Source organism: Salminus brasiliensis, chromosome 6, assembly GCF_030463535.1.
Source record: "Salminus brasiliensis chromosome 6, fSalBra1.hap2, whole genome shotgun sequence".
Taxonomy (NCBI): domain Eukaryota; kingdom Metazoa; phylum Chordata; class Actinopteri; order Characiformes; family Bryconidae; genus Salminus; species Salminus brasiliensis.
The window spans coordinates 21,562,965-21,580,829 of record NC_132883.1 but is presented as its reverse complement, the minus strand read 5'-3'; the positions used below and the strand labels follow the sequence as shown (position 1 = coordinate 21,580,829).

The 17,865-nt window shown below is 40.2% G+C and overlaps 2 protein-coding genes across 2 annotated transcripts; both read right to left on the bottom strand.

Annotated features, from left to right (window-relative positions):
• Window positions 1-910: 910 nt before the first annotated feature.
• zdhhc12a (zDHHC palmitoyltransferase 12a) lies at window positions 911-7,387 on the bottom strand. The gene is made up of 5 exons (XM_072680997.1): window positions 6,971-7,387; window positions 6,687-6,823; window positions 6,486-6,575; window positions 5,910-6,076; window positions 911-2,629 (listed from the first exon to the last, which is right to left on the bottom strand). The coding sequence occupies exons 1-5, from the start codon at window positions 7,059-7,061 to the stop codon at window positions 2,314-2,316; spliced, it is 801 nt and encodes a 266-aa protein (XP_072537098.1). The 5' UTR covers window positions 7,062-7,387; the 3' UTR covers window positions 911-2,313.
• A 597-nt stretch (window positions 7,388-7,984) lies between these two features.
• On the bottom strand, window positions 7,985-15,729 carry slc25a25a (solute carrier family 25 member 25a). The gene is made up of 10 exons (XM_072681994.1): window positions 14,519-15,729; window positions 13,609-13,735; window positions 13,412-13,499; window positions 12,746-12,857; window positions 11,452-11,610; window positions 10,511-10,663; window positions 10,299-10,406; window positions 10,038-10,205; window positions 9,783-9,933; window positions 7,985-9,598 (listed from the first exon to the last, which is right to left on the bottom strand). The coding sequence occupies exons 1-10, from the start codon at window positions 14,675-14,677 to the stop codon at window positions 9,414-9,416; spliced, it is 1,410 nt and encodes a 469-aa protein (XP_072538095.1). The 5' UTR covers window positions 14,678-15,729; the 3' UTR covers window positions 7,985-9,413.
• Between the last annotated feature and the right edge of the window lie 2,136 nt (window positions 15,730-17,865).

Below are 17,865 nucleotides of genomic sequence, written 5' to 3'. Positions count from 1 at the left end.
TGAGAAATCCAGGGTGGGTGTTTTACAAAGCAGGAAAGAAGTTGGACTGTACTGAAGTGGACAGTGCGACAGCGGCTAAAGCCTAAATGTCTCTGACGCCCTCCAGCGGCCGCCTGCAGTACAACCCCGCCCCAAATCCGAATTGGACTAAGTAGCACTTCCAGTAGTTTTGTTTTGCCAGTTGTTTCGAGTCAGTTCTGCAAGCTTTCACCGCGCCAATTTTACTCCACATTTCCCTTTATGATAAATGCGTTTTTAATACAAGTTATTTGGGGATTTGTAGGATTTGTTGAGGCAGGACAGCCAGGGATCGAGTTGATTGACAGCTTCGTGCATCTTCACGGCCTCACACAGAGCGATCGATGCATTTTAAAGTTATGACTATTATATTATTTTTTTGACCGTTTTGTCCTTTTCTGCAGTAAAAAAAAAAAAAAACAAAACTCTTTAGCGGACTCAGAGAGGAAGTTTATTTGCAGTGGTTTATTTTGAGGCCTAGCTAAATTACCTGCTTCTTAACGTTATCCAGGCAACTGCACTGAAACACCCTGGAAGGTTCATTCTACATGAATATTAGCCTAGCTAAAATGAAATGTTAGTTCATATGCTATATTTCATCTAAATCTATCTTGATATATTTCAAAAATATATATTAATAGACAACATTGATTCCAAAACTTAAAACATAATTTTATTCTAAAATGTCTTATCAAAAAAGAACTGTTACCTACTGTTTTAGAGCACATTTAGTGATTCCAGCCATCTAAAAGTGCGGGATGTTGGTCAGCAAGGGTGCTCATATTTAGTGGATGTGGATGTAACAAAGCGTGCTTAAGAAAGTACTTTAAGGTTAAGTAAACTCAAGTCAAAAAGCCCTTTATTTATTCTAAAGATGATATGATGTCGACCACACACACACACCTTTCCTCAGACACACAATGAATGAATGCACAGGACATGGGAGAATGAATGTCAATTCAATAAATAATCAGATACCCCATAAATAAAAGCATGATACTATAATAGGGTTGATTAGAATAAACCTTTATACAGTGTCCTTCCTTACAGTTGAGTTGTGGATCCCCCCTGGCAGGTATCCATTGGTGCTGCTGGGTGCAGAATTGCTATTGGAAGTCATACAGCTTTACAGCTACAGATGATCGGGCTACAAATATGTGCGGGGTATGCAACGGGATTCATAGATTGAGAAGAGGTGGTACACTGAGGTAAAATGTGTGGAAAACAGGTTGCAAAAGCAGATGTTAAAGAACTGATTGCATTTAGGCATGCCACACGCCATAGTGTGAAGGAAGTGGCTGAATCTGCAGGTGTGTCGAAAGCGTACGGACAGTCGGGTCTACAAGCAATGGCAAAAATCCCAGTCTACAAAAAATTCTTGTTATTTCTGAGCAAAAGTGAGCAAAGGCCTCTTGCGTGCCTCCTCTCTGCTCCTTATGTTCATGGCATGCCTTTCCATGCAGAGTGTTCTTTCAGAAATGTGCTTGTGAAGGACCTGCGTTGACTTCTAGAAGCAATATCACAAGCCATAAAACATGCTGACGGTCCCCGTCTGTCAGTTTCGTCTTCAAAATGGCAGGCGGGGTGTTCCAGGAACGCAGTGGTTATTAGCAGTGCAGCTAGTACAGCACAAATTGCTGAAAATGTTAATGGCTATGTTTTGTGGAGTCCATGCCTCTTTGTGGCAGAGCTGTTTTGGAGCTATTAGGCAGGTGGTTTTAATGTTATGGGTGACTGAAAGTAAAAGAAGCATGTTGACTGAAATGGCAATGTAATATTACGAGATTTTACTGAAATATGACTTTGGTTACGCAGCGCTACACAGCTTCCGAAAAGTTACATAGTGCAGTCTGGAGTGAGAATGATGGAGTGTTAAATGCTAAGGTAAAAATGCGACAGTGTTGCTTTAAATGAACTTGGACGACAAAGTTGGTTGACCCATTGCCCAGTTGGCAGTAAACATGTAGTTATGTAAGCATTGTAATGAAAAAAGTATAAACATTTTATTTGGTTAAGCCAACAAATAACTTACAGTACAAGTATCAGATTAGTGTGCTTTTTATAGTGATACACTGCACTGTTCCTGAGTGACTCACTAGGCAGGACATCCCAATGAATACAACCGAAAGCCCTGCATAGTAACTCTGCATTAAGCTAAGTGATTAGCACTTTCTTACAAGTGTGCTAATGGCACTAGCATAACAGCAGTAATAGATCTGTGAAAGTACCACTCCGTTATATTCTCCAGCTAAACCAATTGTACCTATTGTAGAGATCGAATCTCTGAATCTCTTCTCACACAGCACTATTACTCCTCCTGGAGTACAGCCTTTCCCACGCGACAGTTCGGCAGACACAGAAAAAGTCCCACAGGTTGCAGATCACACCTCTGTCAAAGGGGTTCTCTTCAGAATCGCAGCTTTTGAGGTAGGAGATGCGGTGGCGTGACATGAACTCCCAGGTTGTAGTGTTAATGGCAGCCAGGTATAGGTGTATGCAGAGCAGCAGCAGCACAACCACAGAAAAAACCCCAGTCACAGCAAGAGCTCCAAGCAGGAAGCTATTCTGAACGAACCATTGTTGCCAGGTGGATACAAAAGTGATTCCAGACCTAAAAGGTAAAAATAAATAAACAAGGCAGGAAGTGTTTGTTATTAATACAATATTATTAATAGAATTTTAAAATAAGCCTCCTGAATTTGCAGGTGTGTCGAAGCGTACAGTCATACGGGTCTACCAGCAGCGGCAAAAATCCCAGCCTACAGGAAATTCCGGTCATTCCTGAGCAGAAGTAAGCAAAGGCCTCTCAGCAAACTGCTTCTTATGTTCATGGTATGTCTTTCCATGCAGAGTGTTCATTCAGAAATTGGTTGTGAAGGACCTACGTTGACTTCTAGAAGCAATACTTGTACCTGTCAGTCCGTCTTTCTGCCACAATTCTGACGAGAATTTCCTGTGTACTGGAATTTCCTTTTGCCACTGCTGGTAGACCCGTATGACCGTACGCTTCCATACACCTGCAAATTCAGCTACTTCCTTCACACCATGACACTTTTTGCCAATCATGAACGACCTATTTTTCACACATGGAATGACGCATACACTGCACTATAGTGTAAATTATTTATTATAGTGTAAATTATTTATTATAGTGTAAATTATTTATCCAAATTTTTGTAACTGAGTGTCTTGCTATCCCTTTCTGCTGTTACACTGGGAATTTCCCTACTGCGGGACTAATAAAGGACTATCTTATCTTATCTTATCTTACAATGCCATCTGCGGGAGTCTGAAGTTACTACCACCTTAAACACGCAAGATGGCTTATTATCCCTGTCAATGCAAAACTTCAAAATGCCAAATTCAGTTAGGAGTATTTCTTTTGGTCTATTCATCATGAAAGAATCTTTTTTATGTGACAGTAATAACAGAACATTACTAGGGCTGCAGAATATATTCTCATGCTAATCATTTCTTTATGTTATTTGACCTCATCTCTGCCTTTGATACTATGGTCCTTAAATTTGCTTACTGCTTGTTTAGAACAGACGTCTTCAAATCTAGACTTTGAATCCAGTTTCCAGTCCTGGACTTTGCTATCCTTGGTCGGTGTAACACTATGTGGTCAATCAGTTACATTAACTGTTCCCTTAACTTCCTGCAAGAACAAAATCCAAGACTGGAAACTGCATTCAAGGTCTAGATTTGATGACATAGGATTTAGAACAATGGGTGGAATACTTGAAGCACAGGCACTTCTCTATGAATATCAATATCTTCTTTTCCTTTTTTCATGACTTATGGTGTTCCACAAGATTCTATATTAGAGCCCATTTACGTCTAACTGTGTATGCTCCTGCTAGGGCAAATTATTAGTTTACTATTTTTTTTGCCCCTGTTATGCAGATGATTTACATTTTTTACCTATTAAAACCCAAGAATAACTGTTCTCTAATATTTTCCATAATTCTCTGGAGGACAAGAGATGAGAGTTTTCAAAATCATATTACTTGGTTCTTTTTTACCACCTCAACAACATTTCCAATAAACTTGGTCAATTATCTTTCTGTGTTAAGAAACTTTAGACTCTTACTTTAGACAAATCAATCCTTTAGAAATATGCATTCCAATAGCTGGAGAAAATGTCTCTTCTCTTCTTTTATTGATTACTGTAATTCCTTATACTTTAGGATTAACCAGTCCTTGTCACCTACAGCTAGTGCAGAATGCCACTGCCAGGTTATGTACAGGATCCTTGCTTCACTTCACTGGCTGTCACTTCATTCCAGTATCCTATTTAAAGTTTACTTGTCTTTAAACCATTGAACGAATGGATTGAGCTCTCCTAATATCACCTTGTTGTTTTACTCACAGGCTTGACTATACAGAGGTCTTTGATTTCAGAATTTATTGGCTGTTCCCAGGGAACAGTCAAAGCATAAGGGTGATTTTGCAGTGCATTTGCAGCCTATGCATCTGTGGAAGAATCTACCACATAACATTGGGCAAGCCCTTTCTATCTTTGTATTCTACACTGGTCCTAAACCCCATTTGTAAAGGCTAGCACTTGAACAAAATTTCTCAGATGTACATGTGGTATATCTAAAATGACCAATAATTACAACGGATAATTTGTGGACAACATATCCGCACACTTACAACTCACTGCCTAGACATTAAAAAAAGGGTTTATATGTACTGTTGTCTCTACATTCATGTTTTGATTTAGGATTTTGGACTATATGGACAAAAGTATTAAGACACCTGCTCATTCATTGTTTGCTCTACATTAAGGGTATTAAAAAGACTTTATCCTGCTTTTGTTGGACTAACTGTCTCTGCTGTCCAGGTAAGGCTCTTTTTCTATTAGATTTTGGAGCACTGCTGTGAGGATTTGATTACAGTGGCAATGAGAGTGTTAGTTAAGTCAGGATGTTGGATGATCACCACCCCACCTCATCCCAAAAGTACTGGATGGAGCACCAACCCTCATTCCAGAGAACACAGTTCCACTGCTTCACAGTGGAGGGGTGCCTAAATGGAGGGGTTTTATACCCCTCTAGCCCACACCCAGCATTATGCATGGTGCAAATAGGTTCATGTTTACTTCTCTACAGGGACTAAACAAGCTATGTGTGTGCAATTGCACAGCTGTCTCAGCAATGGGTGCAACATATTATTATTCTTGCTCAGGAGTTAATAAAGGTGTATAAAAGTTAACAATACATACATATTTATTTAACGTATGCATGTACTTTCACTTTTGATTTGTGTTATATTGATATTAATTAAATAATTGGATCTATTTTCTGTGTCTTTATTAGGTCTTGTAGGTTACATTTAATTTTTTAGAACACAGTGTCAGAGTCATTATGTTCACCCAACACCAAAGTTTCCCTTAAGAAGAAAGTCTGGGTCTGCAGTATCCACTTAATTTCATGACTACTGACCACACCTGACCTTTTTTTTTTTTTTTGGCACCATCCAGCACCAAGCAGAGGAGGCCTGGTTTTGAGTCTTGGTTGCTCTCAGTGTTTCTTCTACATTTTGGTAGGTAGGTTACATGATGAAAATGTATTTGTGAAATAAAAGTACAAAAGATATTAAATATGAACACGACTGATCAAAAGGTTTTTACCCAAGGTTTTTTAGGTTTTTGCACAATTTAAAATAGAAAACAAAAAATTACAACATGCACAATGTTTTGCAAACTTTCAGCTTCGCTTGAATATAATTCTACAGGTATATGGAATCCTGAATAGCGTCACGACCAGTTTGCTCATCTGGTGTCCTGGATCTGGGCTTGTTTAAATGCACTTTGTATGCAACAATGTTTGTTAAAAATTAAAAATGATCTATATAAATACAGATAAACTGAATCCAATACTCACCAGGCAGTTTGCAGTCCCCAGGATAAGGCCAGTAACTGTACGCACAGGTACAGCAAAAACCACCTATGATTCCTCTCTCCGACACAGTTCTCTATCCACGGACAGTGATGATCATAACGTCTAACACACTGCTTACATTCCTTACAGTGTCTCGCCCTCATTGGCTGCTGTTTGAGATAAGGAAACAAATCACCTTTAGCAAATACTGCACTGATACACTATACTTACAAAAGTATAATGGGACGATCTGGAGCACTGGAGCAGACTAAAGAACAGGTGACAGGGGTTAAAAAAAAAAAAGGTGGGCTGTAACGCAATAGAACTGTATTCTCTGGAGTGATGTATCTCCATCCACTACCCTTGGGATGATGTGGAGTGCTGTTTGCCATCCTTAACTAATCATTCAACATCAGTACCTGACCTCACTAATGCTCTTGTGGCTGAACTGCATCAAATCCTCACAGCAACATCTAGTGTTAAACCAGCCTAGAAGGGTTAAGTCAGTAATTACAACAAAGGGAAGACAAACTTCTCATGAATATCAGATGATGATAGATGATACTGTTTGAGTAGTACCAGTAGATAGCAGTGGCCGCAGCGGCGCTGGCCCTGAGAAACTTCAGTGTGTGGCATCATTTTCTCCAGTTCATCTTCCTCTACAGCAGACTGCAGACAAAACACACAGAATTAAACTTAATAAAAGTTTTAAATAATAATAATAATCATAATATATATATATATATATATATATATTTTTTTTTTTTTTCTCTTAATTACCTTAGCACCACTGTCTGAGAGAACAAACCCTGGATCCATGAGTGAGACGGTGAAGTACATCATGACTGAGAGAAGGACTACACAGCCGAACAGCACTGGCTGCAGGAGCTCACCTCTTTCTTCACACTGTCGAAGGTCTGTCAAAGCGGAGAATGCCTTATTATTGCCATTATTATTATTATTATTATTATTATTATTATTATTATTATTTTACGAGTTGACAGATTTTTACAGTATTCTATAAAACTGTTTAATACTCCATGCAGCCAGGCCTCAGAGATTACCTGTGTTGTGAAGAAAGAGAATCAGAGTTGTGAGCCATGTAAGGATAACGTGAGCGGTTCGCACTAAACAGCCAGATCTGAACAGCCTCATGTCGACCAAGTCAGTCAGACGTACATCAAATAAACTACTACTACTAATAACAACAATAATATATTTAATTACACAAAATATACAGAGCACAGTGAACTTCCGCCTGTGTTTATTACATTCAGCGACCGAACCATTTCAGAAAGCGAATCTTATCGTTGTAAACACAGCTGATTCGACACTGAAATAACGATCTGAACACCCATGTAACGATCTTGCTAGCTAACATGATATACTTCAAATATATGATATATAAAATATAAAATACTCTCACGCTAGCGGGTAAGCTGTGCTCCTATTTGGGTTTTGAACTAGCTACGACTGCTACATCTATGTCTACGGTCAATAGGCTGAACTGACTGGCGCTTCCGGGATCGACTTTTATTTCAAAATAAGAGTCCTACATTTATATATTTATAAATACCATACAACAGAACACTAATTGCGGTATTTTGTCTGATATAGCTATATTTGTATATAGTTTAGATTTCTTGCTATATTTAGTGCTGTACCGCTGTACAGTATTAGTAATTAGCATTTTAGTGAATGAGTGTCCCGGCATTTTCCCGGCAAGTGTATTGAATACTGGCTGTAGTGATCAAGTGGATCTGTAGGTGGCACTGTGTAATAACACATTAAGTCTCAACAGAAGTTTAAAACTACAAAAAACTTAACATATTAACATTACACACCTCTAATAATCCATAAAAATGTTAAATACACAGCTCTCTTATGAGCTTTCTGCATTTACCCGGCTCAAGAACCTGTCTGGCATGTTCCTGGAACAGATCAGGTAGGCCTTCAGAAATCAAACCATTTATATTGAATCGGAGACCGGAGTGACATTATGTTCAGAGTGTCTTTTTTTTATATAAAAATGTTTCAAAGAAGTTAATTTCAGCATTAAAAACACCACGCTACTCAGGTTAAAAAATACAGAAAAATATTTATTTGCTATTCAAGTACAAACAGGCATTCTCACAAAAAAGCACTGACATTTCTCACATTCACATCCATTTTTCACAGAATTTACCCAGTTTCACTGTTGCTATCAAAAAGTCTAGTAGATACAGTGAGAACATAAAATGAGAAACTTTAAGACATTAGAACTTCAGACCTTAACTTAGTGATTTCTCTCTCCATACCGCACTCAAGAAAAACACTGAACATAAAACAGAACACATACTGAAGTCCCTGCAGTCAGTGTTACTTGCACGAATGCTACCGTAATAAAGCACTTGCTGATTCCTCCCTCATTTACACATCCAAGGAGTGTGAATGACCAACCTATGACAAACCAACTTAACTTCCCCACAAATACCTTGCTAATCTTTCAGACTCTATTTTCCCACCAACCTCTTTAATACTGGTCAACTGTGCAGAACTCTACCGTTCATGCAAACTTGAGCAATTTCTGAACAAAAATGGTCCCAAAGCAAAACCCAGTGATTTTTGTGAAAGTGTTCTTAATATAATATAATAAGCACATTCGTTCAAACGTGACCAACATAATTAAAGTGCATTAATTTCCCAATCAAACATTTGCTTGCAAGACATGGTGCACAGAGCCAAAAAATGGGTGGTTTTCATTGCATAAGACAAACCTTAACTCATGCAAAAGTGAAGACTAATGCATAACTAGCTTACTCTGAACTTGAGATCTTAAAGGATATAATTCCAGTCAAAGCACCAAACACAAATACATGGTTAATCTACAAACATAACGTACTTAAGTCATTACTTAGCAGCATTAGAAACACAGGCAGTATGATTTTAACCTGCTAATAATAATTTAAATAATAATAATAATAATAATAATAATAATAATCACAGCATGTGAAGGTTGTAGTGTTGTTTGACAAATACTTTACACTATGGTGCAAAATAGAGAACTGATTGTGCTCATGAACACAAAGTATCAGTTTCTTTTTAAACCATACATGAGGACATTAAGTTTATTATGCAGGTGAGCAAAATTCTCCCTTATTATTTCAGTGGCACTTTGTAAAGGCACACACTATTAGGTTGGCTGTGGTCTTGCTCAAAAAACAAGACAGCCAAAGTTTTGGTCCCAGATTTCACATTCAGACAAAATTAAATAACACTTTAAATAACATGAATAAGTCCAGTTATTTTTTAAATCCATCTTGGGTGCATCTTCCTCCTGCAAACACAGCTTCCCTTGTCGCATTCACAGAATGAGAGGGCTTCCTCTTCACACACCTCAGGTACACAGTCCTAAGATTTTTCGCCCATCAGCTGCCCCAGCTCAAAGCCTCCACCCAGCGTCTCCTTGCCAAGGCGTTACTTGTGATGCCCCTTCCCCCTCCCCTGTCCCAGAGAGGTCCTTCAAGCTCATCTTGACTGCACGCCCAGTGTGGATTTGATGTGTTCGTACACCACGTAGCTAATGCTTACAGCTGGGATGACCTTCATGAAGTTAGGCATCATACCCCTGTAGAGGCCTGAAGGACCTTCTGTCTTCATGATCTGTTTGAAAAGGCCGGACATGCTGATCTTCGGAGTGCCTTCCACCGTAGCTGCAAAGCCAAAGAGAATAGTAAAGTAAGGATCAATTCAAAACAATGTGTCTGAAGAGAATGACAAAGTGCACATAAAAGGAGGAGATCTCAAATGACAAGTATTATAGAGAGAATAAGGGGATTGGTGGGTATGGATAGACAGATAGATGGATAGATGAAAAAATGTAAATAAATAAATTACCTTGTGCCTGCATGCGCGTTCGGACCAGTGCTAGGGGGTAGCTGGCAAGCTGGCCACATGTGCTGGAGATGGTACCACAGGCCAGAAGAACAAAAACACCAGGATTTGCACTGTCTGTACCATATTGCTGCAGCCAAGTGTTCTTTAGAGTCTGCAACCAAATGGAGAAATGTAGGACAGTTAGAAAGTGTGCGAATGAGGGGGGGGGGGGGGGGGTTGAAGCACTGCATTTAGTTTCCACATTTTCCAACTTACCTCATAAACTGCCAGATCAATGCCAGCATAAGGGACAATTCCCAGCATGTTGGGTACATAGCCTTTGTAAAATGCTGCCATGCCTTCCCTCTTCAGGATTTGCTTGGCACAGTCAGAGATGCCTGCATATTGCCCACTCTTCCTAAGAGCCAGGCGAGTTTTGAGAACCTAGAGAAAGAACAGCGAAAACACTCATAAGATATCAGGATCCACAGCTTAGTTACAAGCACAGAATGTACAGAATGACTGACAGCAGCTCACCTCCATGGGGTAGATGGTGCTCTGGGCGATGACTCCTGCCAGAGAGCCAGCCACAAAGCGCTCAGTGATCCCCAGAGTCTCATTACTGCTCCCCATCAGACGCTTGATCTATCCAAGAAAGAGACTAGCATGTTAGAGCAGCTTTAACAGGCCAGAGTGGCTGAAATATGATCATTTTGGTGGAACAAATGCTGTGTTCGGTAATTAAGTACCTGTTCGTAAGCCATGAACTTCAGTGCAGATTCGGGGGCGATCTTAATGACATTAATGCCGTTCCCTCTCCACAAGGACCTCAAACCTCCCTCCTTGATCATCTGGGTGAGCCCACTCATGATGCACATGTTGCTGCTACGAGAACCATGCACCTAAACACAAACAAGGCCAAGGATTAATTTAATTTATTTTTAATTTTCCCAGTTAACAACATAATCTGGATGTTTGAAGGTGTTGCAATTCAGTCAGTGTCCCATTAAACATTGCATTAGATTTATATACCGGTCTGAAGTCGAATGGTTAAGTCAACGGATTACCACACATGAATCTTTAGCAAGACAGAACAAAGTCAAACTTTTTTTCTAAAAGTGCACAGCAATAAATGGGTGAAAGTTTACAGTCCAACTCACTCAGTGACCAGACAGTCCTGACCAAACAGCCATGACGTAAACGTCCTTTCTGATATTTATCAACTGTTCAATCGGTTGCAAAGTCCCATTAGAACTAGCTTTACAAGAGACATTACTCAGATACCAGCAACCAATCAGAGCTTAGCAGGGAGGGTGTGAGACCTGCTTACCTCCATGACTGGCTGTGGACAGGCAAAATCTCATGAGGACAGGCCATTTCCTTTGGCACATACTCATTTATGTACAGATTAAACAGTTTATGGTTCTTGGGCAAGGTTCACTAAATCGTGCAGCAGGTGAACTATTAGTCATACTTCCCTGAACCTGCTACGGTTATGCAATCAACCTACTTTTCTAACTCCGACGAAAGAGCTCAGTAGATTAAACTAAAAGAGCCTTCTTCCAGTCTGTAGCAAAGTGATTAAAGTTTGAACTGCCCTCATTGCAACCTAGGGCCTCAGGAAGGTGGCTAGTCACTGAACTGAACAGACACCTCTCTACAGGTATTAGGTCTCTGTCTTGGCTCTTACCTGCATAAGCACTTTGAGTCGGTCCAGTGGGGCAGTGCAGGTCCGGGACACAGCTCCAGCACCCCCACCTGCCACCAAGTGCCTCCACCACATACCAGTCAAGTGTTCCTCTGTAGTGAACTCATCTGGCACCATCAGGTTCTCACCCACATCAAAGATCTGTAAAGTCAGAAAAGATTGAAACTTAAAAAGTCGTATTGGTTTTTAGACTTAATGGTTATTTGAAAGCATGTTCACACAATCAATCAGAGTCAAGTGCAATGACCATCCCTGCTGAATGTGCGTCAGTAGGGGTTCTGTTTGCATGACCTAAACAGATGCAACCTTTTAAGATATCACAATAGCCAAAATATCAGGGTACCAGATTTATCTGGGTCACAGTGGGACTATTTGATCTTCACTTGGACTTCGTAACACATTGCAAAACTGTGGGACCTCTGCTGTGCTGTCAAGGTTTGTACTGTATTCCTTAAGCTCAAAGGCTACAGTTCATAGTTCTAATGGAAAGGGCAAATTGCACAAGATCTCATACAGACATATAACTGACCTAACTAAATTAAAGTTAAATTATACTAGATTATAAACTAATTAAATTATACACAGAGACCAAATTTGTATTAGGAAACATATGGCATAGATTAACCATGAGCACACAGACATCCTCTGATCTTTAATAACAGTTTTAGACCTATGCACACTAAAACATTAAGGTTTGATGCCATTCTTGCAGATGTCTTGTATAACTCAGTGTTATGCCTGCTTGGAGTGAAACGTAAGACAAGGTACTGTGGAGATGGCCCCTTGACAGTTCTTGGCATATGCGCTTGGCAGACCAGCATTGAGACTGTATTTAATGTATAAATAGCAGAAAGCCCCAGCTTGGCAGGTTGCATTGCTGTTGGCAGATCAGACACTCAGACAGTCTAAGATTCAGTGGCTGTTATTCTACACCTTTTAAACTGGCCGATGTCCTAGATCAGGGTGTCCCATGGGATTGCAGAACATGTTATTTTTAGATGCTGTACCTTTAAATGCTATAAATCTGAGAGTCCAAATGCAATAAGTTCGAGCATGCTTAACAAATAATTACACCTGTCTACACAAGGACAGCTTGTTTGCAAAGTAAACTTCTGAGAGTCTTTTGATAAGATTTCTAGTCATTTCCACTGCAATTCACCCTGGATTACTTTCATATGACTTAATTAGCTATTTTTAATGAGGCAGTTTTCATATTTGCACATCTGCATTAAAGGCAACAACATCACCGCTGAACAGATAGGAGGGTATCCCTTACTGTGGAGTGCTTCCAGTAGAGGATGATTTCTGGAATGTTCTCTGTAGGCTGCTGTGAGGGGTAGTTCTTCCATTCATTCCAGTCAATGGTCATTGTTCCATTCTTGTCCATGCTGTGGGGTCAAAGACAGGGACAATTCAAGAAATGGTTTACAGGTTCTACATATACAGCACAGCATGCTGGCAACTCATGTCTTGACCAACAAATTAAAAAGTTGTTAAGACCCACAAGGCAGTTATGCTTCCCCAACAAACCCATCCTGGTGCACTTCACCTGATCAACACCATTAACAATGGTTAAAGGCTTATTTTAGGAAGGGAGTCATTTTACATGTTTATACTTTTGATAGGACAAAGCATATATGGTCAATCAGGGGTTACTGAATGCTTACACATAAGCAAAAAAAAAAAAAAAAGAAGTGGCTGTCCCTCCTGAACTACAAAACATTTCAGGGAACAAGGAACAGACAACTCAAAAACGCAGACTGTTAAGCCTGTAGCAGACTTGGCACATCCACCAAGATTAGAACGCACAAGGAACCAAGGTCACATTTAACTGGGCCAAGTCACTTGCTAGAAAAGCACATTCACCTCAATACCTGGAAAGCGGAAAGCTGGTTTCTTGCACACTGAAATTGTTTACTTGGATGCCAGGTATTTCACTCACCTTTCTAGAACGCTTTCAGCCTGCCGAAGGGATATGTGAACCCCAAGCTCTCGCAGTGACTCCACAATCTCACTTGCACTAGCTTTACCTACACAGGCATCGAAAAGGGGAAGACAAATCAGACCTATGCGCTACACAGAGAAATAGAGCCAGAAATGATTTTTTTTATGACAGAGAGGATCAGGATGATACCATACCAGCATTTTTCTTATCCAGACTTTTAAAGACAAGCTTCAGATCTTTCTCATGGTCCTGCAGGTAGCGAACAAATTCCTCAAAGTCCAGTTGCCCGTTCACATCTTGTTCTTCTGTTTTTGCAATTTTCTGCCAAAGAAAGCATTACAGATCAGACTCATATCAGACATCAAAGCTATATTGTGTTATGCAAATTAAAACCCTGACCACAAGTGGAGGGTGACCACAAAAGTGAGGCTGTGTTGGGAAATTTAAACCAGTTACAGTCAGAGTTGCTGACTGTCTCATTATACCCTAAAAAGCATGGGCAGGCATTCTGAGACTCATGCCAGCGCAGCTCAGTGCAGCCTTTTAAGCATTTTAACTGCTCATCTAAGGGATAATAAATCAAAAAATCTAAAGGAAATAATTATTTTGGGCTCATTAATGATGTAATTATAATGGCCTACATTACGTTCAACTGAGCCAAAGCTGGCCACTTGAAAACCAACACACAGAGAGAGCTCAGGGCTCTCTGATACGAGCATCACAAGCAGGTGCTGGGACATCAAGTGTCAAACTGATCACACCTGCACTGCATTCCTCAGTTAGGGGCCGGCATTTTGGACTTTGACACACCTTCACATTAAAACCTGAAAGAAGACAAAAGTGGTGCGACAGCGCGACCCCTAACCGAAACACGCCGGTTTTCAGGATGTGTCTGTCCTTATATGGACATTACAGAAGGGCGCGCGCAGGAAGCAGCGCAGCATTTACAGGAAACCTCTCAGAGCCACATGATCAAAAAAAAAATCCATACTGTAAAAAAATGACATTTTTAAAAGCGTTAATATCACCAAACCCTCACTAAAGCACACGCCGTAACCAATCCGTTCGAACACACGGGTAATCTTCAACATTTCAGTGTCCTACCTTTCTCCATTTTCGGTATGTGGAGAACTCCTGAGAGGGCAGGAGAACACTCAGCTTGAAGAGAGACTTGAGCTCCGAGGGTAAGCCGTCTGACTCGAAATACTCCACTTCGACCGGGTCGGAGTTGGGGACGGGTACGTACAAACACAAGCACAGCATTTTTTTTAAATTTTTTTTTTAGGGGGGGAAATAAAACGTTTCACAATAAATAAATATAAATAGTTGAAAAGACTCTTCGCCTCTCGGCGGTGAAGCGCTGAAACGCCGGTAAGGAAGTGGCACAACGCTAAAAAGGCCACAGGCCACGCCCACATTACGCATTCTCGAAATGAGGCGACCTCATTGGTTGCCCAGGTCAATGCGTTCGTCACGGCCCACTGACCAATCACAGGGTCATTCCATTGAAAGGAGAGCCGGCTTGTGCGTAAATGCGTGCCCGGCCAGCCTTTCTTTGACCTGCCTGTGCAGAACAGTGTAGGACTGGGTTACCCCGTCTCAGTGGACGAGCTTCCCTTTATCAAATATCATAACGATTCGCTACATGCATTTAAAGTCGCGACATTGGCAAGCTTCTGTGTATCACTGCTGAAATTCTGCACCCATTGCTTTGCATTGATTGCCCTGCCCCGTAATGTTACACAACGCTTTTAATAAACAGACCAATACATACACGGTTTTATTATCAGTACATCCTAATGGATTTAAATCTAATGCGTAGAAATATATGATCCTGTTAAAAAAAAAAGTCAGAAACCACTTTTGATTTAGTTTCATTTCCAGTCAAATCAGTCATTTTTAGCATCAAGAAAAAAAGCAGGAAACCTATAGTTGATGCACAGTTACACATTATTTAGTGAGTTCATCTCAGTTTAACTTCCTCCTAGCTTCCATTCAGTTCTTCGGCTGGAATCCGCAAGGAGATTTTTTCAGTTTTAGAAGTTGGAGTACTTATTTTGCTTCTCACCCTCCCAAAGTAATCCCAAACACATTCAATGATGTTGAGGCCTGGACTCATTCCATTGTTCCAATTTGACCTTTTTGGTCTGTTTCTTTTCATTTAGGTACTGTACAGGTCAAAAGGTAGCTACTGTACAGATACATTTTGTGCGCCAAGGGACAAAGAATGTAAATGTACTCTCAAGGGTACAAGGTCCAGTTTTGTAACTTACACGTAGATTACCTTCACATTTAACCACATTCACACAGGTGTGCCCCCCCCCCCCTCTTAGACAGTTATAGACCTTATGTTACATGAAATGAAAATCCAGTAGTCAATGCAAATTGTTTGGGGGAAATGCAACTAAAAACGAACTGCACAGGAATATGGTAGAAGTATGTTGCCTAAAAGTACTGAAGATGGTACCACTACTATAAATACTATATATACAATATATACAGATATATCTCTGTCAATTTGCTCTATAATGTTTGTGCTCCAAATTTGAAAACACCTGTTTTTCCTCTTCTTTTCCATTGACTTTCTCCTTTCCACACACAAACTGTTATTTTATATCAGATCTCCTCAGGAACATATAAAAAAGGAACATTACATGTACTTAATGGTGTACTGACTGGTCATTTAGACAAGTAAATGTTTAAAATTAGAATGAAAAGCTTTGTAAGACTTCATCTAACTGCAAATCAGTCATTATAGGCTGAAAGAAGATAAGTGACGTTAAGGCTTTAAGGTTCTCAAAGATTTCTTAAAGAAAGCAAATGTGCCAGTGTTAAATCAGCACTGTTAGTGTGAAATGAACACTGTGATTGGTAAAAAATGGTCACTAGCACTGATGATAAAATCACATTGTAAACAATGAAAGAAATATTCTTGTCCAAACGGTGCTGATCAGTTGCAGTGTCATTTGTACCAGGCTGTAAAATGTATTTCGGTTCATGATGTCAAAGACATTTAGTTCCAGACATTGTTACATCGTTTGAGACAGTACGGCAACAAATTCCAAATCAGGACACCGTCTTCACTTTTCACTTTGTGCACTAATGCATCTCTGGAAATACCAAGAAAAGTACACACAAATGACCCTTTGCAGACCATTCCTAAAGGACACTTCATAAGGTAATGCTACATTTCATACAAAGAGATGTAAAAGCCTATGTGTACAGCATGAGCATGCAATTACAATGATTCGAGTTCTGGCTTGCAAAGGTAGAGCTAATGGCTGTCCTAGTCTGATCATATGATTGACATCGGAGCTTGCAGGTCTCCTGAAGCTAAGTATAGCCAAATCACACAGTTAAGCTAACCGACCACATGACTGTAATGAGCTCTAGCAGGAGGTTTGGGAAGTCAGTTGGTTGCTCTTATTACATCAAGCGGTGTCATTCTGGAGCAGCCCCATGCAGTTGTAGTGCATGTGGCAGAGTAGCTGAACAACGTAGCGCGCACTGAACACACTCGACTGCTTAGTTACATCATAAAAATCACACACTTCAAAGTTTTGAACATAAACTTTTTGGCTGCACCTCATCTCTGGGTGACAAGCCTTAAATGGGACTGGTGGAACTAGGCCAATGTTGGCCTACAATACATTTGCTTTTGACATAACTGACCGGCCTGTAAAGGCCTTAACTGGGGTTTTTTTCTGAGACACTAAAATGCAGTTGATGGCAATTATTTGCAGAATGTAAAATTATGAATTAGTTATGAATTAAGAACTACTGTAATGAATTTGTAAAGTTAAACAGCCATGTTTTGCCTTGTGGATTGGGAGGAGACCTGGAGCAACTGCTAAATATGGCTGCCTTGGCCAACTTACAAAATTCTCATGTGCTGCAGTTGTTTAGCTTTACAATTACATTAACTGTCCTACATCATTTTAAGGTTTATTAGAGTAAAGAAACGATGTAGCTTTATGTACCCAAATACAGATATAGCATATATTTCTAACTAAACAATTTGCTAACTAGCAGACTAGTTCTTATTAATAACCAGGCATTCTGATATGAAATCACAAATGTGTTTATTTAGGAAGTATGAATGACTATCTCTAGTCTTGAGAATCAAATCGTGGGCAGTGGTGGCGATATCGATAACAGGGTTGTGGGTTCGATTCCCGGGCTCGGCAAGCTGCCACTGTTGGGCCCTTGAGCAAGGCCCTTTACCCTCTCTGCTCCCCGGGCGCTGGAGTTGGCTGCCCACCGCTCTGGGTGTGTGTGTGTGTACTCACTGCCCCTAACATATGAGTGTGTGTTCACTACCAGATGGGTTAAATGCGGAGGACACATTTACACTGTACAGTGACAAATACGTGCACCTTTACCAAATGCTTTATGTGTTAGCTAGCTAATGTTATTTTTGCTGCCTGTTTTAGGTTTCTCAGGCAGGGCAG

Bases quoted from the DNA above. Each gene is read 5' to 3' on its own strand.
- slc25a25a (XM_072681994.1), bottom strand. From the start codon at position 14,677: ATGCTGTGCTTGTGTTTGTACGTACCCGTCCCCAACTCCGACCCGGTC. The intron at 12,858-13,411 runs GTGAGTGAAATA...TTGACCCCACAG, and splicing joins GCTGAAAGCGTTCTAGAAAG to CATGGACAAGAATGGAACAA. The intron at 10,407-10,510 runs GTACTTAATTAC...TTTCTTGGATAG, and splicing joins AGTTCATGGCTTACGAACAG to ATCAAGCGTCTGATGGGGAG.
- zdhhc12a (XM_072680997.1), bottom strand. From the start codon at position 7,061: ATGAGGCTGTTCAGATCTGGCTGTTTAGTGCGAACCGCTCACGTTATC. The intron at 6,824-6,970 runs GTAATCTCTGAG...CCGCTTTGACAG, and splicing joins TCTCTTTCTTCACAACACAG to ACCTTCGACAGTGTGAAGAA. The intron at 6,576-6,686 runs GTAATTAAGAGA...TTTTGTCTGCAG, and splicing joins TCTCAGACAGTGGTGCTAAG to TCTGCTGTAGAGGAAGATGA.